The sequence below is a fragment of the Neomonachus schauinslandi genome, chromosome 5 (genome assembly GCF_002201575.2).
Source record: "Neomonachus schauinslandi chromosome 5, ASM220157v2, whole genome shotgun sequence".
Lineage (NCBI taxonomy): Eukaryota > Metazoa > Chordata > Mammalia > Carnivora > Phocidae > Neomonachus > Neomonachus schauinslandi.
Window position 1 is genome coordinate 148,913,769 of NC_058407.1, and position 11,563 is coordinate 148,925,331.

Here is an 11,563-nt window from a genome sequence, read left to right on the forward strand (position 1 = left end):
GCATACAGCTACTTTTTAAAGTACTCTGCTGCCTGTCTCACTGGAAGAAAACAGGGCAGTGCTCCCCACAGGTGGCCTGTTAGGGCCGCGAAGTCACACCAGTGGGAGAATAAACTCCATTCAATAAGATCAGGAGTTGGTGAGGCTTCGTTAGAGCAAAATGAAGTAGAGTCTACTCTTCCCATTCAGTTCATGGTAGACCAGGCTACACTTTTTAAAAGGCACAATAAAAGAGTTTTTAAAAATTCTAAGGCTGGGGCGCCTGGGTGGCTCAGTCATTGGGCGTCTGCCTTTGGCTCAGGTCATGATCCCGGGGTCCTGGGATCGAGCCCCACATCGGGCTCCCTGCTCTGAAGGAAGCCTGCTTCTCCCTCTTCCGCTCCCCCTGCTAGTGTTCCCTTTCTCGCTGTGTCTCTCTGTCAAATAAATAAATAAAATATTAAAAAAAAAAATTCTAAGGCTGCACATGGTATACCAGGACTCTGAGATTCTGTCTCAGATGGCAGGCACAAAAAGATCATTCTCAACCAAATCCAAATTTACAAGCTCTAAGGATAAGCCACATACAATCTTACCATTGCGGAAAACTTTATTAAAATCAAATCCTTGGCTTGCTAGAAAGTCAATGCTTGAGCTCTGAAACAAGAGGGAACAGAACATACATTTTGGTGATGTTGGTGGCAGATACGTGAACAGAAACAGAGAGGTAACTCACACACATAAACAAAGGCAGACAGCCAAGGAAGTAGCATGCCAAAGTCAGAAAATTAGCATTTCTACTCCAAGGCTGCCAAATAATCCATTCATTTAAACTATCTGGGCTCTTCTCCTTTAGAGCTTATAAAACAAATATCCTTCATTTCATAATATTTAAGAAAATTATAATGGGTAAACACATATTCTCCCAAAAGGCAGAAAACTCCTGATCACTGTACTGAGTAGGAAACAATAAAAAGAAATAAAATGTATTGACAGTCTCTCACCACCAGTTCAAGTTTAAAGTAGCTCACATGTGCAAGTCATAACACATCAACATCCGCCCCAAGGTTGATTCTAAAAACCCAAAATCTTCACTGGCTAGCCTTTACGTTCAAGATCAAAAATAGAGAAAAGTTCCCAGTAACAAGACTAATTACACAAATACATCTGAAACCTAGAGTGAGCCGAAATATAAACATTTAAATGAAAACATTAAGAAAATACTACCATATATGGTATACACGAATGGCAAATCACAAAGTTCTTGACTCGATGTGACTAAAGAGCATAAAATATGACTGCAGCTACTCTAATTTCTTGTTTTAAGTCAGAACACGAGAGGGTGATATACCTGAGTCATTCTGATCTGGTTCCTCATAGAACTACCTTTCCTGAACTGTACTTCGACAGGATACCATCTGTCCAGATGAGGGATGCTGTACCAGTCCTGTGAAACTCGTGATGGTATTCACTTGAGACAGGTAGCCAAAGACAAGGTTTTCTACATTTCGTGATTTCTTTATGGTAATGAAAGGCGCATGTTCTGATTCTGTGCACCACAGAGCTGTGTGTGTTTCCCGTCTTAGCTGCTAGGAGACGCACAGACAGTGGAGACTTTCTTTGGCACAAATTCTGTGTTCTAATCATACCATACTAAGCACATCTTCATTTTTCTTTTCTTCCCATTTTTCCTTTACTCATTTTTTAGGGTGTTGTGTTAAAAGATAAATACCATACTTAGCTTTATTAGCCAACACAAATTCTTTTTAAAATATAGCAGGATGAGGGGCGCCTGGGTGGCTCAGTTGGTTGGGCGGCTGCCTTCGGCTCAGGTCATGATCCTGGAGTCCCTGGATCGAGTCCCACATCGGGCTCCCTGCTCGGCAGGGAGCCTGCTTCTCCCTCTGACCCTCCCCCCTCTCATGTGCTCTCTCTCTCTCTCTCATTCTGTCTCAAATAAATAAATAAAATCTTTAAAAATATATATATATAGCAGGATGTAGAAAAGACTATCTTAGGGGTGCCTGGGTGGCTCAGTCGGTTAAGCATCTGCCTTTGGCTCAGGTCATGATCCCAGGGTCCTGGGATCAAGCCCGGCATCAGGGCTCCCTGCTCAGCAGGGAATCTGCTTCTCCCTCTCCCTCTGTTCCTCCCCCTTCCTTGTTCTCTCTCTCTCTCAAATAAAATATTTTTTAAAAAACTACTTAAAATGCTGAATTTTGTCATGTATTTCTTACCATAATTAAAAAAAATCCTTGAACCTACAAAATCTATTTGGGTTTAGTGTCCATTAGTCTTTGATTGGTCCTAAATGTACCATTTTCAGGATTCAAAAAATGAACACAGCTATTTGGAAGAACAATTTCAGGCAGCTATCAAAATTTCAAATGCATATGCCCAATGAGTCAGCAATTCCCCTTTGAGGAAATCTATAAAAAAAATCCTATAGGGCACATGGGTGGCTCAGTGGGTTAAGTGTCTGCCTTCGGCTCAGGTCATGATCCCGGGGTCCTGGGATCGAGCCCTGCATCAGCTCCCTGCCCTGCTTCTCCTTCTCCCTCTGCCCCTCCCCACCTTACCCCATGCCCTCTCCCTCTCTTACTCTCTCAAATAAATAATAAAATCTTTTTAAAAAATTCTATAAAAATATTCCTACATATATGTGGCACCTGGCTGGCTCAGTGAGTAGAGCATACAACTCTTGATCTCAGGGTCTTTTTTTTTTTTTTTTAAAGATTTTATTTATTTATTTGACAAAGGGAGACACAGGAAGAGAAGGAACACAAGCAGCAGGGGTGGGAGAGGAAGAAGCAGGCTTCCCGCCGAGCAGGGAGCCTGATGCGGGCCTCGATCCCAGGACCCTGGGACCATGACCTGAGCTGAAGGCAGACGCTTAACAACTGAGCCACCCAGGAGCCCCGATCTCAGGATCTTGAGTTTGAGTCCCTCAATGGACATAGAGCTTACTTAAAAAAAAAAAAAAAAATTCCCACATATACACCAAGATATACTACACACAAATGTTAACTATAACATTGTTTAAAATAGTGAAACTTTGGGGCACCTGGGTGGCTCAGTCAGTTAAGCATCTGACTCTTGGTTTTAGCTCAGGTCACGATCTCAGGGTCGTGAGATTGAGCCCCGTGTCAGGCTCCGTCCTAGGTGCAGAGCCTGCTTAGAATTCTCTCTCCCTCTCCCTCTGCCCTTTCCCCCTGCTCTCGCTCTCTCTCTCCCTCTCAAAAAAAAAAAAAAAAAGGAACCTTTGGAAAACTTCTAAATTCTAATTAAATAAATTACATACATCTACAATGTGAAATATGAAGAAACTGTATTGAGTGGAAAATATAAGTTACATAAAATATGAATATCAGGATTCCGTATGTATTTTTTAAAAAAGGTAAAGTTAGATATACCTGTGTAGACCTATGGATACAGATGGCCCCCGACTTAACAATGGTTCAATTTAGGATTTTTCCACTTCACGGTGATGCAAAAGCAATACGCATTCAGTAGAAACGATACCTCAAATTTTTAATTTGGATCTTTTCTGTGCTAGTGATCTACACAGCACAGTATTCTCTCATGATGCTGGGCAGAGGCAGCTCCCACTCAACCACGCAAACACAAGTGCTTACAACCATTCTGTACCCCTACAACCATTCCTTTTTTTCTTTTTAAAGATGTCATTTTTAACCCATCATGGGGCTCAAACTCACAACTCCGAGATCAAAAGTTGCATGCTCCAGACTGAGCCAGCCAGGCGCCCCACGCATACAACCATCCTACGTTTTACTTTCAATATGGTATTCAATAAATGACATGAGACTTTTAACATTATATTACAAAACAGGCTTTGTGTTAGATAATTTTGCCCAAGAACAGGCTAATGTAAGTGTCCTGAGCACATTCACGGTAGGGTAGGCTACTCTATGATGTTCAGCGGGTCAGGGGTATTAAAAGCAGTTTTACAATGTTTTCAACTTACAGTGGGTTTATTGGGACATGCCACCATCGTAAGTGGAGGAAAACTGTGTATGTATACAAGTATATAAAAGTTAGGAAAAAGGAGGGGCACCTGGGTGGCTCAGTTGGTTAAGTGTCTGCCTTTGGGTCAGGTCATGATCCCAGGGTCCTGGGATCGAACCCCGAGTTGGGCTCCCTGCTCAGTGAGGAGCTTGCTTCTCCCTCTACCTCTGCCCCTCCTCCCCGCTTGTGCTCTCTCTCTCTCGCTCATAAATAAAGAAACAAAATCCTTAAAAAAAAAGTTAGGAAAGAGGAGTGAAACAGGGAAGGAGATGGAAGAGGATATTTTTTAAAAACTCAATTACTCTACAAATAGCAGCAATGTTTTGATATTTCACAATCATTTATGTATTATCTTCAACGAATTAAACATTTGATGCTCAGCTAGAAAAAAAGAGAACAAAAAGAGATGAAAACAATGTAAGTGCCTAAAATACAGAGAACAAACTGATGGTTGCCAGAGGGGAAAGAGGGAAGGGGATGGGCAAAATGGGTAAAGGGGAGTGGAAGGTACAGGGTGCTAGTCATGGAATGAGTAAGTCATGGGAACAAAAGATACAGCATCGGGAACATAATATTTTCATAGTCTCGTACAGGTGGTGACAGGTGATAGCTACACTTGTGAACACAGCATGACATATAAAAATGTTGAATCACTATGTCGTACACGTGAAACTAATGTAATATTATTTATCAACTGTACTCCAAAAAAATTTTTTTAAGTAATGTAAATGCCTCCCATCCCGCTGGATGGGTACACTCCCTGGAAGTGTGTGAGGTTCTGAGTCCGCCCATTCTTCCATATCCTGCCTAGTGTGTGAGCATCTCACTATGTGTACAGACACTTATTTTACAAAGAGCCTATTACATGTTGCTCTACTCCCCAGCCCTACCTATTTTAAGGGTTAGAAGAGCTGTCCAAGAGTGATTTTTGCCTAGACACAATTTTTACCCCACTCTCTGACTTTAGAAGCTAACTTCCTTATAAGATGCAACTCTGCTGCAGTCCTAGAATTTTATTATTTTTTTAAGATTGTATTTATTTGTCAGAGAGAGAGAGAGAGAGAGCACGTGTACACAAACAGGGTGAGCAGCAGGCAGAGGGAGAAGCAGGCTCCCTGCTGAGCAATGAGCCCAATGTGGGACTGAAGCCTGATGTGGGACTTGATCCCAGGACCCTTGGATCATGACCTGAGCCAAAGGCAGACACTTAACCGAATGAGCCACCCAGGCGTCCCAACAGTCCTAGAATTTTGTTTATCTTTTTAAAGATTTTATTTTTATTTATTTGACAGTGAGAGAGGGAACACAAGCAGGGGGAGTGGGAGAGGGAGAAGCAGGCTTCCCGCTGAGCAGGGAGCCCGACGAGGGGCTCGATCCTAGGACCCCGGGATCATGACCTGAGCCGAAGGCAGACGCTTAATGACTGAGCCACCCAGGACCCCAGTCCTAGAATGTTAAACAAAACAGAAACCACCTTGGATGGAGGAAAAAAACAAAACAAAATTCAAAGATATTATCGTTCACCTTATCCATACAATTCACAAGTTTACATACTAAGTCTAAGCCTTTTCTCTGACTTTGCTTTTCCAGACTAAAAAAAATTGTAATGTTTATCCCATTGTCCATTTTACCGTTGATTTTTTAAGATTTTATTTTTTTATTTATTTGAGAGAGAGCTAGAGAGCACGTGAGCACACATGTATGCGAGCAGGGGAGAGGGAGTGGGGAGCAGAGGGACAAGCAGACTCCATGCTGAGTGTGGAGCCTGACTTGGGGCTCAATCTCATGACCCTGAGATCATGACCTGAGCCGAAACCAAGAGTCAGACGCTTAACCAACGGAGCCACCCAGGTGCCCCCCATTGTCCACTTTAGACATGAGTCTCTGGCCTGTTCAAATCTATCATATCTTTTTTTGTTTGTTTCTTAAGGAGTGGCTGGCAACTAGAATTGCACTGAGTATTCCAGGTGTGGCCACAGAATAGCTTTGTACGACAGCCAGAGTTCTTCTGATCCACTTCCACTGCATAGCTAGAGTATCTGTACTTGTGTTGGTATTTAGAACAAAGCATCATCCCTAAGATGTCTCATTGCCAATGTCTGCTTTTGCCCAACTGACGCCCAGCCAACGTCACGGAACCCACTTACATTTGTCTTCTCCTGGTATTGCTGGAAAACTTTATCCACACAAATTGCCAAACGGAGCCTATTTTTTTTCCTCAGTGGGAATCTACAAATACTGTTTAATTAGTATCCCCTACTAAGGTAATTCGTAAATAGCTATTAACTGAATGCAGAATAAAGACCTACTGGCTAATTTAAGAAACCAGGTTACAAAACCAAAATTACCCTCACCTTTCCTCTTCAGCCCCAGGCATATGATTAACTTGTAATTTCACTTGCCTTATTACAGAAAGAATCTGGCATGGCTCAGTCACTCAGAAGCCTACCCTCCAGGCTTTCTTTTTTTTTTTTTTTTTTTTTTTTTTTTTTTTAAGATTTTATTTATTTATTTGAGACAGAATGAGAGAGAGAGAGAGAGAGCACATGAGGTGGGGAGGGTCAGAGGGAGAAGCAGGCTCCCTGCCGAGCAGGGAGCCCGATGCGGGACTCGATCCAGGGACTCCAGGATCATGACCTGAGCCGAAGGCAGTCGCTTAACCAACTGAGCCACCCAGGCGCCCCCCCTCCAGGCTTTCTTAACCTCATTACTCCTTACATGCAGAAGGGAAGAATGGCAAGACTCAAATGAACTAACTTTGCTGAGAGAGAAGCGAGGACACAAGATTCTAAGGGAAAAAAGATCATCCCTTGTCTCTAATCACATATCCATACACTACACCACTTATTCACATCCTCCTTATCCTTTATAATAGATTATTAAGAAAACAGAAAGAGGAAACTGATATTTACTGAGGTCTACCAGATGAGCTACAACTCTAAAGGCGATGTTCTAAAGGGCAACCTCCCTGAATCCTTACCTTGGCTCATAAAGTATGCCCTGTCCTCCTCAGGAGGAAACTGTGGACTCTCTTTCTTCACTAGGGAACGAGGGAAACAGAAATGAGCATATGACTTTAGCCCCTTCTGGGTTCTCTTTTTTTAAACAGGATACACACATACTCTGCTCCTCTAGAAAATAAAGCTCTACCCTTGGAGATCAGTACCAAGAGAATGGGGTGGGAAGAAGCCTGAAGGACCTGATCTGTAGGTTCAAGTCAGGGGTAAGATATTAAAAGTCCCCAGAAGAATCTAAAACTAATGATGTAATGTATGGGGATTAACATAAGAATAATAAAAAAAAACAGATTAAAAAATTAGTTTAAACTAAAAAAAAAAAAAAAGTCCCCAACAGAAACACATTACAAAGCCATGTTCCCAAAGTCAGCTTTGCTAATAATAAACCTCATGTTCTGGTTTCCATCTGCCTGTCTCTTGCTCTTACCCTGATTCTAAAGGAAAGAGGAAAAGAGCAGTGTCATTAATTTGCCACCCTAAAACTGAAAGTCGGAGAGGTGAAATGGTTTACTAAAAACCCAGTCAGTATGGGGCGCCTGGGTGGCTCAGTCGTTAAGCGTCTGCCTTCGGCTCAGGTCATGACCCCAGGGTCCTGGGATCGAGCCCCGCATCGGGCTCCCAGCTCAGCGGGGAGCCTGCTTCTCCCTCTCCCACTCCCCCTGCTTGTGTTCCCTCTCTCGCTGTGTCTCTCTCTGTCAAGTAAATAAATAAAAATCTTAAAAAAAAAAAAACAAAAAACCCAGTCAGTGGTAGCACCAAATTTTAAAAAGAATTCTGATTCCACATTTCCACACTGCCTCATCAGCACTTCGTAACAGAAGACAATCAATTATGCTACCAACCTGACAAACAAACTTGACATCTGGTGAGGATCTATTGAAGGGTTTCGGGAACACATAGAAGTTAAATGACTTTGTTATATACCTGCAGAAAAGATGACAAAAGGAGACTTAGTGGGTTACATTACACCAGGAAAAAAGAAATTCGCCGCTTATTAAAACAACCTACTTTGAATCTGTGTGGTCATACTTAAAAGTGCAAAGGCCAAACTGAAACAGCAAAAAGTCCATGGAATGCTGGAAAAGGGAAACAAAACACCTGTCAAATCAGTGTTGTATATTCAACGTGAGCAAGAGTACTCTCAATCAGATGGGCTTTCTAACTACTCAATTTGACTTTTAGTAGAATACTTCTGATTACAACAGATTACACATTATGTATCAGAAGCATTATTAATTTACATTAATTAATGTTTCTTAATACTTTTCCCAATTAAGCCCCTATCCACCAACCAGAGCATCATATTGGGCCTATTTCCAAATGATTAAAATAACCACATCGTATTCCCTACAAATCACATTAACACTGAAAATACTAAACCTTCCCCAAAATGTTTTCCAGCAAACAATTATTTTTGCTGTTATTTTTAACATTACTAAAATATCATTTCACAGCGGGGGTAGAGAAGTTAACGTGCAAGTTTAATGAAAACATTTCTTTATAATTGAACATAAGGAAGACCAATGTGGGGGGGGGAAGATGTTTGAGCACATCCACTTACCTTTTTAAGCTTCTGATACCTTTCTTCTGGAGTGTCAAAACCATTTGTCAATGCAGTGACTGAAGGTCCATCACTGATTCCTAATTTTAAGAAATAAACTTTTTTTTAACAGTCATGTAAAAACATCAGTCAACTATTCAATGGCGTGCAATTTCATATTCTTATGAATCCAAATTAATCAGAAATGCTCCTTACTTCACTTTTTCAAAATGAGAATTAATTTCACTGGCCACCAAGCTAAACACTGTAATAATGAATTTAGAGATGAGAATGCTTTAATTTGATAATAGGCAGTGCTAGTGTCTAAAATAGGTTTCGAAACACAATAATGATTTAAGAAAGCAATCTCTGTGATTACATAAGTTTTGTTGCTTTCAAAAGGATTAATGCATAATTAGACATCCAAGAATCCTGAAGTATATTATTGTTAGAGTACCAGTCTTGATCAACAGTTTGGAGTAATATTTACACAACAAAGGAATTTTGAAGGTCAAAGAGAAAAATTATTTCTGGTGAAAACCGAGCTTCCCAGGGAACTAACTCCAACTAGAAACCTCATGCTTAAAGGTAAGTATCATATTTACCCGACCATGGATTCCTTCAAAAAGGCTTAAGTTTTTTAAACACTTAAAATCAGGTAGCAAAAGTGGGTATCTACACCAATTGTTCATACTGACTTCAACAACTCAGAAATTAGTTTTTTATCCAAGGGAAAATAAACTTTGCAATTGTAAGTGTTGACCAAGTGTGACACACACATACACACCCATGCTGAGCTATGCAATGAACACTTCCACTAATGCATAAAGAAATGCCTTCATTTACCTGCAAGAACCTGACCTTAAAGTCAATCACAAAGGAAAAATATTTTACGAATCCACTTATAGGAAGTGCCTAAAATAGTCAAATTCATAGAGACAGAAATAATAGCTGCCAGAGGCAGTGGGGAGGGAAAAATGGAGTTACTCTCCAACTGATACAGAGCTTCAGTTCGGGAAAATGAAAAAGTTCTGGAGAGGGATGCAAGATGATGTGAATGTGCTTAATGCCACTGAACTATAAAAAACACTTCAAGAGAGTTAAAATAGGGGTGCCTGGGTGGTTCAGTCATCAAGCGTCTGCTTTCCACTCAGGTCATGATCCCAGAGTACTGGGATAGAGCCCCGCATGGGACTCCCTACTCCACGGGAAGCCTGCTTCTCCCTCTCCCACTCCCGCTGCTTGTGTTCCCTCTCTCTCTGTGTCTGTCAAATAAATAAATAAAATCTAAAAAAAAAAAAAAGGTTTATGTTATGCATATTTCACCATAAACACACAAAAAAACGTGACCTTTACCCTACCACGTGCATGTCACAATTTAAGCCGCACCAAAACCATAATCTCGATCTGTAACCCTCAGAGCTCGAACAATCACAAACCCACCGCACCTCTTCCAGGCCTTTGAAACGTGTAAGAGGAAACGAGAGACTCCTACCACGCCCAAGGCCACAAACAGGGAGGAGCGGCCAGCAGGCAGGGGGTCAGAGGGTCAGGAGGAGCCTTAGCTATGCATTGCTAGCCCCCAGTTTGCAAGGGAGGGATACCTGAAAACTCCCCATCGATGGCGAAGAAGTCGGCCTCCTCTATGGCCTGGTACACTTTGTGAAGATTACTCTTAAAATCTGCGGAGAAACCGAGAAGAGGCTCAGAGACGGTGGCCTGGCTTCCTGCCCAAGAGCTCCTAACAGGAGAGGAAAGAAGGGCTGGGGAGATCCTGAGACCTCGGGCAGGAGGAGGAGAACAAGTCCTAGAGAGATAAACAAGACGGAAGGCATCAAGTCCCCGACGGGTGCACGGTTGGAGGGGGTCAAGTCCCGAGTGGGTGCTGGGCCTTAGGAGGGCAAGCCCGGGGGGGTGCTCGGGCCACAGAAGCACATGGGCCACATAAGCACACGGCCCTGGGGGATGCCCGGGCAGGAGGACAAGGCCCCTAGGGGTGCACGGGACAGAGAGGGACAGGGCCCCCCAAAGCTCACAGACTTAAGGGGAAGCAAACCCCTGGGGGGCTGCCTCAGTCCCAGGCCCCGCCAAGCAAACCGGCCCTGGTCTGGGCCTAGCAGGCCAGGTGAGGGGGGCCGTGGGGCTCGGGGAGGTGCACAGAGGACACGCACTGCTCCTGATTATCTCCATTCTGCAGAGTGGCCGGAACCCCGGCCCCACCCCGGCCCGCCTCAGCCGTTCTACTCGCAAAGTTCCACGGAGACGGCAGTAGCAGCGGAGGTAGCAGCGGCAGAGACCGCGGCGGCGACTTCCGGAAACAGCGCGCGCCGGCGCGCGTCACGTGAGCCTGCGTCAGCGACGGGGGCGGAGCCAGGCTGGGCTCCTTTCCCTCCTTCCAGGGACAGAGGAGGGCGTGGCTATGGGAATCCCCAAGACTTGGTCTAGCTGGCGGGGTCAGACGTGAGACCCTAACTTCCGAAGAAATGTCTATGTCTTGACACCCAGTTGGTGAGTAAATATTCCCTGGCAATATTCTGTGCCAGGCACTCTGAAACGGATGGGGATGCAGTGATTTACAAAGGAGACAAAGTCCCTGACCCCGTTGGAGCTTAACTTGGGGTAAAAGGGGAAAGTCAGGCAGGAATCAAACTTGCCGCTTCGAAACACAATCAGCGCTATGAAGAGAAAGAGCCCGGTGCTGCAATAAGAATAATGGGGGGACGGAGGGTGGAGAAGAAGAAGAATAGGAAGGAGGGTTACTTAAGAGAGGTGAAGAGCATGCAAAGTTGAGACCTTTATCTACCGCACTAGTCAATGGGATTGGGGAACGAAATAGATGAGATCTTGCTGTTTTGGTTGATTGGGAGTATACCATAGATCCTCAGAGCCTACAACGGTGTTGATGCACAGTAGATGCTCAATAAACATAGGCTGAGTGAATGAATTCACTTTAATCTTTCCCAAAAGCCGACTCTGAAGTTGATTAGAAGGCCTGCTTTCA

The 11,563-nt window shown here is 43.4% G+C and overlaps 1 protein-coding gene across 2 annotated transcripts in view; it reads right to left on the bottom strand.

Moving 5' to 3' along the window:
- The window catches only part of PARN (poly(A)-specific ribonuclease), a 160,577-nt gene extending 149,712 nt beyond the window's left edge, over positions 1–10,865 (bottom strand). The window contains exons 1-6 of one of the 2 annotated variants that reach the window (XM_021698157.1): positions 10,734–10,865; positions 10,167–10,244; positions 8,584–8,663; positions 8,031–8,098; positions 7,865–7,946; positions 576–636 (exon numbers count right to left, since the gene is read on the bottom strand). In XM_021698157.1, coding sequence (XP_021553832.1) covers positions 576–636; positions 7,865–7,946; positions 8,031–8,098; positions 8,584–8,663; positions 10,167–10,244; positions 10,734–10,752 — 388 coding nt within the window. In that variant the 5' untranslated portion in view covers positions 10,753–10,865. The remainder of the gene's footprint in view (positions 1–575; positions 637–7,864; positions 7,947–8,030; positions 8,099–8,583; positions 8,664–10,166; positions 10,245–10,733) is intronic. The other variant, XM_044915622.1, reaches the window with a different exon arrangement.
- Between the last annotated feature and the right edge of the window lie 698 nt (positions 10,866–11,563).